The following is a 19,742-nucleotide window of genomic DNA, read 5'->3' as shown; positions in this document are numbered from 1 at the left end:
GGGAGCTGCAGCCAGTTGGCTCTTTGCACACGCACATGGCTGCACGGAGCATTGTGTTACTGAAACCCGAGCACTGCATCCCCAGAGGGACATTTCTCCCCAGCCCAGAGGGGCTGGCCCAGCACGCTGCTCTGCTTGCACCTCCCAAGCAGCATAGGTCTACAGCAACGAGCTTGAAACATTAAAAAAAAAGTGACAAAAGAACAAAAGAGGTTTGCATATGACAGGAGGCGATACAACATTTGCCTTCATAGGTTGTGAAGTGTTTTGCAAACATACTTTTGCTAAACCTCACTCCAGAGAAATGCACGTGTGACACTGGTAAAGGAGGGCCAGAACTGAGACACACACTTCAAAAGCACAGACTGGATTTCAAATACAGTGTTCAAGCCAAAAACTTAGCATCCCTATTCATCTCCAGCATCTGTCCCCTTCCCAGCTGGGCAGAGGTTTTAAGCAGACTTGCTGAGAGCAAGCCAATAAGCAGAGCATAACAGACACTTGTCAACATCTTCTTTCACCTACCCAGGAGTGATTTACTGCAGCACTCCCATTACACCCAAGGTCAACCTTTCCCTCTGGAGCTTAAAAAATTACACCTGCCATTGCAAACTTGAACTACCATCCTTCCTCTGCAGCAGCAGACAGGGGAAGGGTGACAAAACCCCTCTCCTCAATCCAAACCATGGTGCATGTGACAGTATGAGTTTCTGTAGCTAGATTAAAGGCAGGGAAGGCAAGGAATGAAGTGCACCCCAGCCAGCCTTCCTAGCACTTTCAACCGGCAGTCGCAACAAACAGGGAAAGAATGGAGGGCTGTCAGTGCAGAGGAATGGGCAGGAAACAAAGTGAATCCAAAGCTCCTGATCGCTGCAGAACTAAGGAGCTATGAAAAGGCTGCAGCAGCTTGAAGCGAGCACTCTTTAAGAGAATAAAACAGATCCAAGCAGCTGTTTGGTTTTGTGGCTCAACTGTATTTTGTTGCTGGGTGAAGCAAAGAAACTTAATGAAAAATAAACCAAAGCCCTTACTGAGACAGAGTAAGAAATAATACCTCAGAAAAGGGAAAATAATGTTGACAGAGCATCTGATGGCAGCAAATTCAGCAAAGATACATCTCTGAAGTCAACTTCCCTTGACTGGTCACATTTGGATTCTTTTAATTCTGATGGGGCAAAATCTGTCAAAACCCTTGCTACCAAGAGGAAAAGACTCTGTGCTGCTCTCCCCTAGGAGGGCTGCTTAACTGGCTTATCACTGGTAAGAAATTCCAGCTAGTTTGTAATTAGCACCATCAGCATATGACACCTTCCCCACAGGAATACTCCACTACAAGATGGGGCTTGAAAAATGAAACCTGGCAAATGAAATCCCAGCTTCCAAGTCACAGGACAGGAGAGTTTTCCTAGCTTGGTTTCTGCTCTGGGTGGTAGAACTGGACTAATTTTTCCTCTATTTTCAAGTCTGCTGCAGAAGGAGCTCCACGTCTGGTTTCCACTGCACACAAAGCACTAAACTGAACTGCAGAAGACCCCTGGGCAGCTTGATCTTGGCCCATAAGGGCCAAGGGAAAGTTCAGAGCTGCTCTGTCCAGATACACATTGTTTCAGACACTTCCAGGGATGTTTCTAGGACAGTACTACTGAGCTAAGCATATATTTACTGAGTCTTGGAAGAAGGCCCTCTTTTTTCTTTCCCCCATACCAAAGCTGCTGTATAACCCAGGCTGTCAGAGGTCACCTTTGCCACTAGAACTCCCACAGAAATTGCTGTGTTTATTCTGTTTTTTCCTCCACACAAACACCAGGCTCTGCTTCAGCTAAAGCCAACTATTCGGCTCCTCTTGCTGGGCAGAGTGGTCTCACTTTTCAGGGATGTGGCTTCCCTTCTGCTGCAGATAACCATGCATAGGTTGCTCATTCCTAACTTCCTACACAACTTTCCAAACCTGTGTGTGAGGAATTGAGACAGTGGTAACCCATCAAAACCAACAGCACTGGAGGCTGATCACTCAGGAGAAACAGTAAGGCTCTTCTGAACTGCCACTGTCCCATTCTGCCCATGAGCACCTTCACTGCTTACATCTTCAGTCCTGTGGCTGTCAGCTCAAGACTACTGCTTTTTGAGAGTAAAGCCCTTTAGGTGACTCCTCCCTATACAGAAGAAATAAAAAAAATGAGCGCATGGAAATAGGCAGGGAAGAGAGAGAAAAAGGATCTCCCATGAAGCAAGACAATTAAAAGTGTTAAAAATCAACTCTAGAAAAGAAGGTCGGTCCCACAATGTTTTTGTTTAGCAGCTCTATTTTTAAGCCTACAGATAAAAGCCAGGAAGCCACCATTACAATTTCCCCTTGCAAAGTACTTTGACAGCAAAAATTACATTTCCAAGATTACACACATTTGGTTTCTGTCAATGCTGCAGGAGATACCACAAACATACATGAGGTTTGTAACTTAAACAAACTAGAGATATGGGCCCCCTTGTAACCAAAGTGTAAATTCTGTTTTGTTTCTCAAAGATTATGTCTAGCTGGTGGACACTTTGTATAAACCAAGATTTGCTGAAGGGAGCAGGGGAGCTCTCAGTGGATGTGTCACCGAAGAGGACTGATAATAGCATTCAACATATCAGATTATTATTCAGAAGTCTTTAAGAAAAGATATTTGACACTTCATGACTGATATGCAAAGTTACTGTAAAGACTTAACATAGATAAATGGTTTCATGAGAGAATCAGCAGAGCATCAGACAGCAGAATGACACTGCTCTGAGTTACTCTGACAAATCTGATCTATCATGCTGGTTTCATTCAGCTTCTGTGACAGGCAATAGTATAAAACAGAAATCAGTGAACCATCCCAGATCTACCACTGAAGTTATATGTCCAACTCTACAGAGAATACAAAAGTGTATAATTTTGGTTCATTAAGTTTTGACTTAAGAATTACCAGGAAAAAAAAAAAAAAAGACAAACAAAAGGATAATTCGTATTCCCCAGCTGCAGCTTCTGTTACATCAACCTCAGTGTTGAGGTCAAGTGCGCAGAATAAACTTTACTACATGCTACAAAGCACATACACCAGCTAAAAGGCTGCATTTAAAAACAAAGGGATGAAAGCCCTACCCCCTTTGAGCTGAAAATGGCAAGAAGGCAGCTCTTTCTTAGTGAGTGACATCCAGAGATCTATTAATTGCCAACTTCACTGCCATTCCTTTATCTCTAATTTGCAGGTCACAGACACCTTTCCCAGCTGAGCTGAAGGAGGTTCCCCTCTGGATTTTGAGCTGCCCCAGTAAATTTGAACAAGGCATGCATGAAGAAGCAAAGCCTGTTTGGCAAAGAGCTACAATACACGTCTGTCACATCATGCATTATCCAGCTGCAATCTACTTATGTCGGAAGGAAAGGATTAGTATGTGTCATTCTCTCTCCTCCCCAGACACAGCCACTATTTAAAATATACACAACCAGAATTTTTGCACTATTTCAACCACCCAGCTCATACCTTGCTGGTGTAGCTGTGCTCTGCCCAGCCCTCCCAGACACTGCGGCAACCCAGTGCTCAGCCCACTATTTGTTCCAAAGCCTCAATTCCCTGTCAGTGTATCTTTCTCCTCTTCCCTTTCCCCCTTCCCAAAAGAAGGCAGGCTTTTATTCTGCTCTGGTCCTACCTAAAATCTTCTGAACAAATACAGTAGAGAACTGGGACCAAAATATAGGGACAGATCTTGGTGGATCACTGGAAAAACAGCATGGACAGCAGAGAACAGTACCCATGTCTTTGGAACAGCCCACAGTAATACAGAGAGGGCTTTTTCTAGCAACAAAGATTTTCCCCCAGAAAATGCAGCACAGGTAGGCCTGTCCAGCTGGAAGGTGTGCACACATACAGGACAAAGGATCTGAGCTGTACAGTGCCCTGCATGACAGCCACATACACTACATGGTCTATACAGATGTACACAACAGACCTGCTACAAGGAAATCACTGGTATTTGAGTATTATGGATCACTTTTGCACAAGTTGTTAACATCTAATGTCCTTCTGTAACCACAAGAAGAGGACAAAAAAGCACAAAGGAAAGAAAACAATAAACTCCACCAAAACAAGAATACAACCATTCTGTGTTCCTTCACCAACACCACAGTGTTTTGCCAAGCTGGGGCCTTTTCTGTACATAAACAGCAATAGCTCTAAAACTAAAAAGCCATTTTAAAACCAGTTTTTGAATACAGAGCAGAGTCAAGACAACCCATACAAAACTTGATCGAAAACCTGGCTAGGACAGTTTAAACACACCCATGTTTCTTGTCCCACCCATTTTAAGATAAAGCTTAAAGAAGTGCAACTTTTCACATAAAAAGAATTTATAATACAGCTATTAAACCATCATATGAATTACAGCAGAGCAAGATGACCTGTAGCCACCTTGGCAATGCTCATCAAGTAGCAACAGGTCATCTCTGTAGTCACAGTGTAATGAGGACTGAAATATTTATTCTGTTTTGCCCAGCCTGTTCACTGGCTGTGATACAACATACTGGCTGCAGAAAAATGAGGGATAAGACATTTGACTTCTTACATTTTAGGAGGACTTAATGTCAATGACAATTATTTTTGGATAATTGCAGACCTTAACAACTGTGCTTTTTTTTCCCCCCTTTTGTGTAGGACTGCAGCTTGCACATGGTGAGCAATCAGGTACATTCTAACACATTCCCTTTAAACAGCCTATTTCTGAATAAGTTTTCTTATGTTTCACCTGATTTATTTCTGTCAAGTAATAAAAGGGGAATCTCAGAAGAATTTTTAAGCATTGGTTATGGCATTTTCCATACCAGGTAACCCGCTGGGATATCTCTCCCACAGGAAAAACCTCAGGACAGCTAAGATGAAGCTCCATTCCCTCCTGAAGAATTTTTACTGATTTGGCTGACAAAGCAAGACACTGAACCTGACAGCCTGTGAGGCTCTTCCAATCCCATCTGTCAAACCAGTATTCCATATTTTGCATGTGTGACTGTGAACACATACACACTCTACACTGAAGTTATGGGGGTGTCTTGAAATGGCAGCTTGGTCCTTCCTCTGGCTGTCTGGATTTATACTTGATATCAGGTCAAGGAAAGCAGACCAAGGTTTTACAGCTCGAGTTGTAACCGAGTTTCAGTAGCTCTTTCAAAATCTTCCTTATTCTGCCTTCCCAGTTCCCTTTGCACTGATTATTTCACCACCACTGATTCTATCACCGAGGTGACAGACTTGCCCCGCCATTTTCCAAGTTCTCCATCATTGCTGCTCCTCACTGGCCCTTCAGTGACTCTTTTGCACAGCCACTAGAGCCACCTCATGCCTGCTTTGCTCCCTTCCCAGCCTTTCAACACACACTGCTCTTGCAAAAGGCTCTTGGCACAGCAGTACTCTGGCATTTCAACCAGACTCCTACCAAGTGCACTCCCAATTCAGTTGTTCCATCTTGAATTTTCAAGCCTGTGTGCTGTGCCTTGCTTTATTGCCCTACTACACACACACATGTTCATGTGGATTTCCCACTCCTTCAAATTCTGTGATGTTTTCCCACTCAGCCTCATGCCTTTCATATGATGCCTCATCAACCTGAGCAGGCTCCTTCCTCGATGCTATCAAATAACCTGAAGCTCTCAAATCTTTCCTAAAATACCCCGATTTCCTGCCTTCCCAAAGAAGCTTAGTTTTAGTCCTTCTCTAAAAGCTTTTAAAAATACTGAAGAAGGATCATTTTACACTGTGAAAACCCCTTTGGTTGCAAGAAGATTCATGCCAAATTGCCACCTGCCCACGTTCCTTTGATGCACGGATCTCCTTCTCTTTGTTTAGGCTGTAAACTTCTCGGGACAGGAGCCTTGCCTTTAAGCAGCTAAAATACCACGCACGTTTCCAGCCCTGCACAATCAGTCTCATCTTTCCCAGGCAAACAGCCAGTGCTCAGATATTTCTGCTTCCAAGTTCTGAGAGCCCCAGTTCGCATTCCTCTCCTTCACCTCTGTTTTCTAAGTTTTCTCTTTTCTGCCTCCATTAATAAGTGTGAAAGTTATTAGCAGTGCTTCAGGAGCCAACCAAATAAGGGAGTAATTTCCTTTACTCGGCTGGTGCTTGTACATGTCCCCAGCTTTCTGTGACCCCTTCCTGGTTTGATATGCTGGTAGGGGAAGGGATAGGGGGGAACTGGGCTAGAAATTAGCCAATTAATGATTTCTCAGCAAAATGCAACAGCCCCAAACCTACATCTTCCAAACCACAGAAGAATTTTCTTTCAAAATACTTTCCCCTCTGTCAGCAGTCTGTGTTCACCCTCCCCCACTCCTCCGCTCCACCCCCGCTTTGTCAGACCTGCTTCTGGAAAAAGTCTCTCTGTTCCAGAAAGCAATGCATTAATTCAACATGGACTTTGTTTTACTTGCCTAAATATGCAGAGAGAGAATGACTGTCCACAGTTATCAAATGTGTTCATCTGCAGACAGAAGCTCTTCAGCCTTTGTCCCTCTTCCCTTCCCTGCTTTTTGTTTTAAATAATACCTTGTGCCAACAGATAGAAAAGAACAATAATGACATTTCTTCTAAACAGCTTTGTATTGTGCATGCTTTTAGTTCAACCAAGCAAGGACCAATGAGCATTTACTACTTTCCTTGGAGAACAGAGTGAAAAAAACAACCAACCAACCAAATAAAAAAAGAAATCCAACCAAAGGAGAGAACAAACTAAGTCTGAAGCTGCTCTGTGCTGGTTTGATTTAGCACAGCAATGTCACTCACAGTCTTCTGCTGTGATTGACAAGCATTTCATCACCATCAAGCACAAGCAGGGAAGAGTGAAAACAAGGGGAGAAGTCTCATACCAAAGAGGGCAGAGCAGCTCTGGTGAGATGCAGGAAAGGGTAAGAGCGCACAAGCACATCAGCCAGGCTGGATTACCAGTACTGACCAAGTGCTCTTTCCACAGCTACAAAACTGGCTGAAGAACCACCCACGTGGGCTAGGACATCGGGTTCCAGTATTAAGACCAACTCAGAATGAAGTTCAAATATCAAGACCACTGGGTAACACGGCTGCCTTCCCTCTACACACTACCTTTGCCCATCAAGCTCCCTCTCTCCCTGAGATAGGCAGCAGTGGGAAGTTCTAACTTTAATTCTTTCAATGAATAGCTTATGCTTATGTGCTAGGAGCTACTCCTAAATAATTGGCTCATTTGGCAGAAATTCAGCCCATATGTCACTATATTGTTGGTATGAATAACTTTAAAGTGCTTTCCTGCATTGTAGCAGCTCCAGTTGAAAGCACTGGGCACAAAACCAAAGCAGCAATAACTTAGGTCAGCTATCTGGCATAGAAGACAGGCATGTAACATCCCATTTTTACCTGTAAAAGCACAAATGACTTTTCATTAAATTAAGCCTGTAAATAATCCTAAGCTCCCTTTCAGGGGAAGTTCCAAATAAATGCATGTGTAGAATTACTATTTAACTCTGTACAAAACAAGAACTCTGCAGCTTGTAGGTCTAATGTGTATCAAGTATGAGGAAAACTACAAACTTTCAGGCTTCTCCTCACAACCCATATTTGTATTACTGGAGTTTCAGAATGTATAGGAAAAAGTTTAGAAAATGTACCACATTTAACATTAAAAAAACCACAAGCTTTGCAGCTACATAAGAAACACAAACCAATGTAATCTCTTAGATCTGGGCACACCACAGACCATTTTAAAGAGAAAAGTTGAGCAACAAAAGTAATCTGTTTCTCTTTGTAGAAACAGACTACAGCTGTTCCCTTTGCAAATTTTTTTCAGGTTTAAAAAAGGAGCACTACCATGATATTCAACAATTTGTCTTTCATGTTTCTTATTCACAGACCCAGTAACACTGCTTCCAAATATCTGGAGGTCAGGGATGTCTAGCCTCTTCAAATGGCTTTGGAAAGGTTAGAAATAAATAAGCCATGTGCTACCCTTAATAATTCTCCCCCATCAGGCACAGTCTAACAGGGAAGCAAACACTCTTCCCTTCTGCACTCAGGCTTTCTCAGTGTTTTTAATACTTAAGTCACATAGAAAATGCTGCCCTTCAGAAGCAATGCTTAATTCCATTGATTGTGGCCTTAAAGTGATTCTATCACAGGCCTAACTGATAAAAATGCTTATTAGTGGTACCCAAGCATATATACAACGGGAGGCATCCTTTACAGCTTGCTCTTCAACTCCAGTGAACTCCCAAAGCTAACCCTTCCAGCAGCAAGGACTATTTCAAGCAGAATATTGCTGGGTGGGAAGAATTTCAGCCAAAATGTTTAATTGAGTTTGTTTCCAAGGAAGAGGCCAAGTGGGGAAGGGGAAGCTGTTCTGCTTGTGTTGAACAATTCTGGCAACCTCCTGTTTGAAAAACTCGAGTTCTTCTGTGCTTTGGAGCAAGGACTTGAAGGCTGGCAGGAGAGTGCATATGTACACTTCATGCATTCTGTCATTTCAGTGCAAATTCACCCAAATTTGGCCTTGTTAGAAGTCTTCTGGGCTGGGATGGGAGGGGAAGATGGGAGAAAAATCTCTCCTGACCTCATATAAACTGTGTTCTGTTAGAGAACAGCAGGCAGGACACCCAGAGAGACTTATACTTTCAACAACTGCAGTTTGGAAGGCGTAGATGTCTGTACAGGCTGCAGCTCTGCCAGATCATGAAGCCACTGTCTCCAGCTTGTGCCCATTTATTTAAGTCACTTTCTTTATTTCCAATAAGCCTGTTCTTGTGAGGATTCCCTAACCTATCATTTCTAATGACAATAAACAGCTTATTTTTAGCCAGCCTGGCTATCTGTGACTGAGATACATTGGAGAGACCTTGTAGAAGCAGCTCAGTCACAGAGGGTGCCCCAAACCTTGGACAAAAATTATAGATTGCTGAAGTTTGTGCCAAGTCCAAGTGCCAAGATTCAGTTTGAGATAAAGCACATATTCTCCAACACCCTCAAAACCCCAGCCCTGCTTGGGCTTAATAGGGAAGAAACTGTAATGAAGCAAGAAAAAGGCAAAGATGGAAGACATTAGGGGAGCCTGTACTGGGGAAGACTGCCAGGTAGGACACTGACACTGATCAGAGGGCAGGTCTGGAGAAGATGCACACAGATGGTGGGCATCAGAATGCAAGAGGGAAAACCTGGGAATGCAACTTAGGTCCTTGAGTCCTACCAGCTGACTGTAAGGGACTGGTTACGCAGCCTTAATATTTTATAGAGCTTTGTTTGCAATACTGTACAAATATAAAAGAATGCATTTGTTTTCACCAGTAAATAAATTGTTTAGAAAACTGATTCCCATAAATTCTCCCAGTTAAATTGCCAGGAAGCATTTAGCAGAGTTTGACAAAGCAAAGTCAGTAGCTCCCAAACAGCTGGGGCACAGAATTAAGCATTTTTTCCCCCCCAAGACAGCATGTGTGCTTATGAGAGGTTTTTGGTGCCTTCAGAATGCATTTGGTGGCTGAGAAGCAAGACCTTGTCTTCTGAAGGTAGTTTCAGTTTCTGCAGGGTCAAGCTATGGCAGGTAGAACACAGCTATTGTTGCTTTTGTTTCCTCAATAATAATTTGAAACAAAGTTAAAGGTTCACTGAAAAGCTGGGTGTGCTTGAGACAGGAGTCAGCAAATCAAATCCATCATCAAATCCAGAAGGTAAATTTGACACTTTAAAAATACATTCCTTAATAGGAAAAGGCACCTTTCCATTAACTGGGAATCATCTCTTGTGCTTACATTTGGATCCATTCCCTCAGTAAGGTTGTCTGAAAGTTACAGAGGTGCAAATGGTGCTTTGTTCCCCCTTTCCTTTCTGAAGGGCAATGAACACATCTGGATGATTTTCCAAGTGGAGTAGGAGAGAGATAGGGATACCTTTGGTCTGGGAAGGATGATTCACCTGCTCTTAAGAAATACTTTGCTTATAGGGCCCCTGAGACTTCACCCAAACACAAGGTGTTCCCTCCTACCCTGTCAAACTCACTGTTAGATCAGCAAAAGCTAAAAGAACACAAACCAAACCAAACCAACTAAAGTACTGCTACTGGTGGCATTTTAAATACCTAAGAATGATGCCAAAAACTCCCAAAAGTTCTCAAGTGTCTCTTTAGTACCAAGCACTATTTGCAAGGAAGAGAGGGGACTGCAACTGGAATGATTTTCATCTTTCCACACCACACACTTTTCCAGCGTGCACATCTCTGACCACGGTTTTTTGGCATTCAACTCATTTTAATAGCCCTTAAAGTATCACTTGTCCTTACTGAGGCAGGAAAGACTGAGCACAAATATGCCCAAGTTAAAACACAACAGATGTGAGCCTCCACAACAGCACAAAGTCAGACTGCAGAGCTACCCTTGGTTACCAGCCTCCAGCTCCTGGGGTGCCTAATCCTGGCTCCGAGCCATCCTCAAGCTGTCATGTACAAAACCCACAGCTGAACTCTGGAGCTTTGACCCCTCACTACCAAAGTGTCAAAGATGCAGGTGTCAACACACAACAGCTGAAGCTGCAGGGTGGCTTTTGGTGGCCCCTGAGTGGCTGGTGCCAGAGGAAGCTATGAATTCACCTCGACTCTGCTGCCTGTTGACTATCCCGCCCAGCGTCCATCGCCGGTCCAGGCGCCTCAGGTGAGCCTTGCGTCGCTTAGAAACTAGTTTGGAACATGGATGGAAACAAAACAAAGGGGAAAAAAAAAAGAAGAAAAAAAAAGTGATGGGAGGGTGAGGAATAAAAACAAAACATGGTATTTACAAGCACTGGTCTTAGTGGGAATGGGTTAGGTGGGATGCAGATGTTTTGTTTTAGTTTATATAGTACAGTGGAACAAGTTAACTTCTTGAGCTTGAGCAATGTGAGCCATCCAGAACTGTCACAAATTGCCACTCTTGCTATTGGCATTTCTTAAAAAGCAGTAATTGTAATTTAAAAAAAATCAAAAACTTATACACTCCATATACTCCAAAACAAGCTGCACAACTAAAGACAACTTGTCCAAGGAGAGTGCAGTGGCAGGACACATCATCATTGCTGTTGCATCTCCTAATTCAGCTGCATGATCTTTGGAGAATTCAGTCTAATGCACATGACATCAAACCCAACAGGGCTCTAAACCTCTCTAAGAAAAATTATCACACTATAAACAAACCCACAAACTCTTATGTAAGTTCCCTCATAACAGCAGCACTCAGGAACTGAACCCAAGTGAAAAGTGTCTGATGTGCTTGCAAGACATGACTTGCATTCATTGCCACAGCTGGTTCTCATGATCAAAACTTCTAATATACAGATTACGATATAAGGAAAAAACTAACCTTGCAATTATTCAGCAGGCTCAAGAAGCTAACAATCCAGGACTGAGTGTTAGTTACATACTCAAACAATAACTTACGCTCAAAGTATAAACAAAGACAAGACACTTATGGAAATGGTGCTGTGAGAGCAGCTGTGCACAGAGGACACCACTTGTTTTCTGGACCGCATACTTAGCTCTCTACTCAGATTCTTCTTTGCCTGTACAGGTGTGAAAGACACTGGAACCATCAGACTGGCACAGAAACACAGCCAAACACTTCCGTTTTTTTTCCATTCAAGGGCTTCCATCCCAATTTGGCAACTACTGCAAGGGTGCTAGGTGCTGCTGCAAAGCAAGGTAGTGATAGCTGAAGTGCAAACACAATCATTTTACCAGTGGGTGCTGGGAAGCTGTTCATAACCTTTGATATCACATCATTAATAATAATTCAATTCTGTATATGTGCACTTATTTAGGGATCATATCCTTATACTGGAGTAGACACCATTGTCTTCTAGAACTGTGCTCTGTTGGCAATCAGGCACAGCAAAATTATTTGATTGGGAAATCATTAGCTGGACAAGAAAAAAAAAAAACTTCACCAAAGAGTGTCTTTTGACTTTTTCTCCTTTATATCTGTCAGGGACTTAGACCAGACTTTTACATCCAGCCCACTCTCCCCAGTTTCTCCTTTGTGGTAAGGCCCAAACCTTTCCACACCACTCTAAGTGGAGGTGTGGTGAATGGTGTTGAACAGGTACATTATCTAGTCTCTGGTACTCTGTACTTCCCCTTTGATCCCATGTTGGTCAAAAATCAAGCACAAATTTTCAGATGAGCCAAATCTCAGGATTATAGATAGCTGTGGTTTTGGCTCACGGAAATCAGTGATCCTCTTGGAAGCCCGTGGAGGGACAAAAGATGAGCAGATTTAACCTGGTGACCTTCCCCAAATCAACAGGACATTAGACTGCCAGTTACACACATGCTACACAGGGAGACAACACAGGACACCTTGCTAGACACACAGATCACAGCAGAGAGAGAAGTTAAGTTGCAATAAGGCTGCCTGTGTTAGGAGGTTTCTATACAAGAAAGGAGGAAATGAAATGCTGAATGTAAAGGCTTGAAGGATGGAGAGGTGCAGAAGGGGTAGAAATAGCCTTAAGGTGCCAGTACAGAGCAGTCAGCTTGCTCCTTCTCACACTGGGAGTTTGGAGGATTTAGTCATCCAGGAACACCCCTTGAAAACAGTGGGTCACACAGATCCACCTCACAACGTACGGCCATCCCCAGTGACAGCCCTGTTATACCACAATGATGCTTTTGCATGAGCCAGGGTTTTTTTCCTTAAAAATGCTGAATTTTGCCATTTTGCCCAGACTTGGAGTTGGGTGTGGACTTGGTTGATCATGCCACAGTCACCAGAAAGGTTGCTCATTAACAAGTGTCTACACCTTTCCAGAGATTATTTTAACATGTTTACTTTATCAGCTCCTGTAGCAGTTAAATGTTTCTTTAGATTGATTTCTGATTGTTTTCCAAGCCTTACAAGATGTGTTGGTCTAAACACAGACCCAGGTAACAATCAGTCTGCCTTCCTCCAGACAAAAATGTTGTGCAGGCTCAGGTGCAGGGAGGAAACACTTCTGTCTTGCTCAGGGAACAGACTATTTAAAGAGACTCATGACAATATTACTGCCATATTAGTAGAGCCAGAATTATTAGCAAGATGTGTTCAGCACCCTGCTATCTGTACTGAGCCTGCCACAGCAGAGCAGACTTCAAGGTTTGCCTGGCTTGTGGACTTGTTCCAGGCCTGTTCAAATGGGGAGGGACAAGGGGCTGATACACAAAGCTCCCTACATCAGTGTTGCTGTGCTTTCCAAGTTGGGGGAGTGGAGATTGTACAGTTGCAGGAAGTCAGTGTCTGTTGGAGTCACTCTGAAACTTGTGTAAGCTCTAAATTGTGGGGCTAAGGCACTTAATCCACTGGAAGTGCCTTCCTCCTCAGTTACATCAGAGCCCCTTTCTCCTGCCTACCTGGAGAGAGCTGGCAAGTTTTCTAAGTACAGTCACTTTGATACACCTTTTTAAAGACAGTGAATCCAAGTAATTCTTTCTTCTCCTATGAAGTAATTATATGGAGATAAACAGGCCAAGTAAAGAAGAACTGGAGGGGAAGAAACAAAGAATATAGGAAGCCTCAGCTTAGATGGCTAATAACATAAACCAAAGTTACTAAAAAGCAAGCAAGCAAAATCTGGGGTACATCAAAGCAGCTGCAGAGGTTATGCAATTAGATCTGTCACTGAGATGGAACTGAGCAGAAAGGGAAGGGCAAGTTCAGGTTTCAGCATATCTGGATTTGGAGTAAGGCAGGGAGCAGGACTGCTGACTGTAGCTGAAGAGAGCAGTGTAATGGATTAAAAGGGACTGAGAAGAAGGAGATAAGGAATATTTGATAGATTTTCCATTACCCAGAACAGACTGCTGGGTGGCAGCATCCCTGTGCAGAGTACACTCCAGAGGGCAACATGAAAGAGGAGGAGAGCATGAAATGAAAGCAGTTTAAGTTATAAGGCTGTCAAGCACACACTGTATTTAAGAGTCAGGAAAAGGGAGGAAGCTACAGACCAACAGACAAGGCATTCTTCAGTGCTTGCAGACCAGAGCAGTAAAGTTCTGTTCTTTAATAACAGGGAAGCTTTACTCACTGCTTTTGCATTCACTAAGATGTTGCATCATACCAGTCTGGTTCCTGGCCTACCAGTCTACAGCCAGTCTGTCTCTAAACCAGGATATGGGTAGACTTGAGCAGGGAAAAATGAGTTACAGAGACCAAGATTTCAATAAGCCGCAGATGTCACCCTTGGAGCCCAGCACAAAGTCTGGTTCTGCCTGTGTGCTGGTTTAATGGGCAGATGGTCACCCCAACACATCTCTAAGCCTCCTGCCCGTGCTAAGGAAAGGTCAGCTGAGTTTCCACATACGTTTTACATAAGTGTCAAGTCGAGAGCACCTAGATTTAGCAACAGATTCACAAGAATGCAGCAAATCATAATAAAAGTGTCCTTTGTACACAGTTGCTACATGAGAAGCCCATTAAAATGTGGTTAGTCTTTCATAATGGAACTGAGGAACATGCAATGCTGAACTATTCAATTTCTGGAACCTGAATTAAGCATCTTTAGGGAAAAAAAAAAAGGAAAAAAATGCAGTGCAGCTAAATACATATACATGACAAATGGCATGTCACTTTTAACAGAATGAGACTGTACCAAATAAAATTACCTTTCCACGCAACCACAGACCACAGCAAACAGCAGTGAAACTAGTTTCAAAGATTAATTTAAAGGAAATTAATGAGAAGTAACCATTTAAGTTAAATCTCACTCCTTTCATTGGCTTGTGGCTCTATCATGCATCTTCTTCCAATTAGAAGTTTTCACTTGGGGGAAAAAAGCATAAAGCAAGTGAATACCAAGTTTCTCTTGGTAAGTAAAAGCTTTCCATACCTTCCCCAAATTTAGATGTGTTGATGTCAGAATCATCTCTGGTTCCATTTTGGGATTCTAGGTATGTTGCAGGGACCCATCCCTGCTCCTCTGCTGTGCTCACAAACCACCAACCTACAAAAAGAAGCAAAGGAAGATTCTCAGTCAACATTTAGAGGAACAAGAATATAAAATGCTACAGAGAAGATGACAGTCAGCAGCTTTGGTGCATGTTTGAAGTATTCTGCAGCTTCCTAGACTAAGAAAGGGTTTAGTGCTATTGTACCATTTCTATCAGATCCCTTCCCAGTGGCAGTGTGCAGGCTTGCTAGAAAAAGGGTGCAATGAAGCAAATATCAATTGATTTTAAGAAACTCAAAGTCCATCCATAAGAACTTTGACTGAAATTCTCTAGGTCAGTTGCTCCAAGCTGGTCTTGCTATAAGCACATCTACAGTATCAAAACACTTTGTATGTGTAAATATGTACATGGGCACATATGTGAAACAGCAAAACACTGCCCAAATCCTAATATGAAGTATTACAAAAGGCAAATGAGGGAAACAGCAAAGACATTCATAGAAGAGCACAGACTTCAGAACAGGATATAAAAGTGCTTCTAGAGCACTTGTAACCACAGCTGGTGTTTAACAAACATGACCTGAATTCAATACCCTGGGAAGCTGGAAAGTACTGCACAGAACAGAAATAAAGAGTGAAAAGCCAACTGAAATCTGACTTCAGGCCATAAGCACCAGTTATTTGTCTTCCCACCTAAACATCCAAGTTTCAACCAGTACCTACAAAAATGTTAAGTATTCAGCAATATATATGAATATAACCTTTAGGTCATATCTGTGGACAGTTGAATAAAATTATACGCATGCCAGTTTCAGATTAAATGCATTCCAACTATGACTATCCTTGCCTCTTTTCTTGCTTGATTACATGGATTTATTGAATGCTCCAATGATTTTGACATAGACTTACTCACCCAAGGATTTCCTGCTCTCAGATACAAGCACAACTAGATTCCCCTCCATTCAAATAAGGTCTGGGTTAAGACAGCAGGAAATAAAAAGTCTAATAGGTAAGCAAACCAATTCTGTTGTTGTCTGTGATACAGCAGCTTCCCCAGAAAACATAAGCTGCTTTGTCAGGCCCATGCAAACTGTTGTCCATTACCACCCCTCCAGCTTCCCCAAAGGGAAGCTATTTCTGTACATGCACCTCAGAACAGTTTGTACACTTTTGAGGCTGTCATAAACACAGCAAATTTCACACAAGCCTGCCTGTGAAGAGCAAAGCTGCCAGCCTGGGCTGTAAAGAGATGGGCACCAACAGCAGTGAGCTGTGAGGTGGCCACACATCCCTCCCACAGCTGGGATCCCACAGCCCAGCTCAGCGAGGGGGAAAGGAAGGTCTGGGCTCTGCTGCCATGCCACATGCAACTGTCTGTAAGAGAAAAACCACCCTGCTGAAACAATGCTCAAGTGTTCGTGCTAAAAGTCACCCAAGTTCATTCCAAATCCTGTCACGGAAGATTTTACCAGAGAACAGTAGCTACAAACCCTTGCTTTCCTCCCTGGGCATGTGGCTGGGAGACAATGTACCCCAAGCAACAATCCCTCACATGCCCCTGGGCAGCTCCTAGGCAGCTCTATTTATTTACTCTCCAAATTCAGACACAGATTTCCATCTTCTGGCCCAGCAGAGGTTTGGAAACTTTGCTTCACAAGGCTCATGGTTGGAAAGTTTAAATTTAGTTATTCTCCCTCAGCAGGAGGTGGTTCTCCTGCCACGAAGCCCACAGCAGTGAACAGGCAGGATCTGCCAGACTGTTTCAAAAACACGTCTTCATGGTTGTTCCTTATTGCACCAGTAACACATCGACATGGGTAGCAAACGCAGTTTAACAGACACTTATAATTAGGCACAAAATGTGAGAAGCTGGCTTCCAGCTGATATTAATTAGACTGGAATAGTATACCTAAACTCTTCCTCAGAAAGGAATTAAACACAAGCACAAAAAGGACTTGCCTACACTTACAATGTACATTTGGGCCAAATTCAAACCACGGTAAAACCATCTCTGGAGGGTTGGATGTCACTTCCTTGACACCAACCCCGTGCTAGCCTATTTCACAATACAGCTCCTCTGGTTTGGCTCATTAGCCTCAGAGCCAAGTTTGGATCTTTTGCTTGGGGCCATAGTGTAGCTGAACCTCCATCCATCTAAACATGACTCAGGCTAAAGCTCCTAATCACCACAGAAGTCATGAAAGCTATAATTTCTTTCTAAAGATTTCTTTTATAAACTCTGTGCAAGGGTAAAGTATAAATGAGAAACCTCTGCAGCTACTGAGAAATCACAGCACTTGTCCAAGTTCAGGGAGAACCAGCCCCTCACTCTGAAATTCTCTTCCCCAGTTTCAAGCTTGCTTCTCAGAGGACAGAAGAAAGGCTTTAATAAAGCCCATTGAAATAGCATGTCAACAGAAAAATGTGTGTTTTGCTTAAACAGATTCAACAACTGAGAAGCTTCCAGCAATACCCTCTGGCAGCAGAGAAGCAAGATGTGCAAAGTCTCAGAGTGGCAGCATATCCCTTATGAGACCAAAACCTAAATTATAATGGCACATCCAAGCTCTAACCCTACAGAAAGGAAATTACAGCACAGTGCAAGAATTGATTCCTAGCAGAAAATGGCTGCAGTGCAGACAAGCTCCTCAACACAGCCTGTGCATGACAGCCACAAACTGCAGAACTCTGCCAGGCAGATCATTAAGTACTTACTCTGCATCATCCCCTCATCACAAGCATTAGGGCAGCTGCTGTTTGGTATCACCAGCCCTTCCCCCTCTTGCCTTCAGGTTCATGGGTATTCATCGTTTGCAGACAAATTAGAAAGATTGGTCTTATTTTGCATCATTATAACCCAAACTTTTTGCAAAGAATCCCTTGTCCTGTCCCTTGCCATCTTTCCCAACCCAGAGCATCACAGAAAACTTGCTTTTGAAACACAGAACAAAACATTGCATTTATTTTGAGTTTTCCCTCTATGCTGGAGTTTAGCTTGACTTCACAATTCATTATTAAAACCATTCTGCAGCAACATCTGCAGGGAATTATGTAAAGTTATCTCTGTGCACTGCCAAGCCAGACTGAGGTTCATTCTTGTACTCACACCATCTGTAAAAATTAGGCAGTGCTTTACAGCTTGAGTTAACCCTTACAGGTGCCCCTGTCTCCCAGGCACCAAAACAACTCTTAACACCGATGTGGCATGGATGTCTAGACAGACTCCCAAGCCCTTGTCTCTGATGAGGATTTAAATGGAGTTTGAGCTTCACAGAGGCACAAAGGGAGTTGTAGCCACTGTGTCCAATCCAAGTTCAACTGGAGCTTTGCTGCATTGCTCCAACTGCCTTAACACGAACCCAAGAACATAAATTCTTAAGGTAGGAGTGTAATTTTGCCCCCACTTATGTTGCTGCTTTGGTTGGCAGCTGTCATCATCCCTAAGCTGCAACAGCCAAGATATCTCCCCATTCACAGAGTCCACCTAGGCTCAGGTAACTCCCAAGCATTTCACAAGTTACCAAGAAACAACCAGTTCCACTTGACAGGCATATAATGCACATGGCAAGATGGTGATTGCAAAATGGATTGGTCACACTGGAGAATAACTAAATGACAAAAATACTTGGACTTTAAAAAATCATGGTTTTGCTCATAATTGCATTCCCAGTCCTCTTCCCGAAAGGCTTTTGCAAAAGCAAAACAATTAAGCAAATGTTAACCACAACATGCACCATGGAAAACTCGTGGAGCGTAGTTAAAGGAGTATATTTTATGCCAGTTTTGCTCATGTTTGCATGCATCCTTACCCATCCATACTTCAATGGATGACACACATCCACAGGAGAACAAGCTATTCCCACTGAAGCCTGTCTGATCACAAGATGCTACAAAACATTTTGAATACATAAAATTGCAGGATCATGCTCAACTTTGGTTTGTAATTCTCTCCTCAACCATTAATTTCTCTGTAGACTTTGACTGTCATTTTATGAGCTTAACTAAAGTAAACAGGACTGATAGCACCACTGTAAAAGGCATGGCTATTTCTCCAGCATGAGTAGACTACACATTCTTCTAAACAAATACTTAAGTAACACTCCACCTCTCAAGAGTCTTGAAAAAATCCCACTCAAGCAGCAGTCTGGTACATTTGACACATGGTCTCTGGGCTTCAGAGAGCTGTTCATTTTTAAGTCCTTCTGCCTTGGAACTCTCTCAAGAGGTTTTTTTTTTTTTTTTTTTTTTTTTTGGATCCAACAACATAAATTGTCCCACAAAGCAGTGCTAGGTGCAATTAGGTCACTTCCAGACCAGTCAAACAGACCTTTTCATGCCAACAGCTGATTACTTCCCTTCAGAGATATGATCTACTTCATTAAAGACAGCTAAGATAAGGGTGCTGCTGCACAGTTGAAGGCACTTGCTTTTTCCACCCCTCCAAAGCTCTTGCCACACAGTACATATATATTTAATACACACAGGGCAGTCTCAGTAATTGCCTCTGACAGACCTCTGATGAATATGTAGAAGCAGATGTATAAAGGCACCAGAAGTAGCTTTTACAAGAGGGATTTTCTGCAGTAAGCTTTATTCTCACACTCACTCCTGTGTCTGTGTGCTGTTAGATACTATCATTGTCCATGCTGGCTCTGCTCTCTGTAAAAGGCTTTTTGAGTCCCACACCCTTGGAAAAGGCACAAGGTTGAAACCACTGAATTCATATGAAGGCCAGTGGCCGATTGCTGAGAGTTTTATTCTTACAATTCACAGAAGAGACATCTTTCTTTTAAATATGGAGATACATGCAAGAGGCCTTTC

At 42.8% G+C, this 19,742-nt stretch overlaps 1 protein-coding gene across 3 annotated transcripts in view; it reads right to left on the bottom strand.

Moving 5' to 3' along the window:
* Window positions 1-19,742, bottom strand: part of SH3PXD2A (SH3 and PX domains 2A) — a 247,727-nt gene that overhangs the window by 23,274 nt on the left and 204,711 nt on the right. For all 3 annotated transcript variants that reach the window (XM_053948689.1, XM_053948690.1, XM_053948691.1), the window contains 2 exons: window positions 14,862-14,975; window positions 10,618-10,701 (listed from right to left, as the gene is read on the bottom strand). In XM_053948689.1, the coding sequence (XP_053804664.1) occupies window positions 10,618-10,701; window positions 14,862-14,975 (198 nt within the window). The remainder of the gene's footprint in view (window positions 1-10,617; window positions 10,702-14,861; window positions 14,976-19,742) is intronic.

This window comes from Vidua chalybeata, chromosome 8 (genome assembly GCF_026979565.1).
Source record: "Vidua chalybeata isolate OUT-0048 chromosome 8, bVidCha1 merged haplotype, whole genome shotgun sequence".
Classification (NCBI taxonomy): domain Eukaryota; kingdom Metazoa; phylum Chordata; class Aves; order Passeriformes; family Viduidae; genus Vidua; species Vidua chalybeata.
This window is presented reverse-complemented; position numbering and strand designations above follow the sequence as displayed.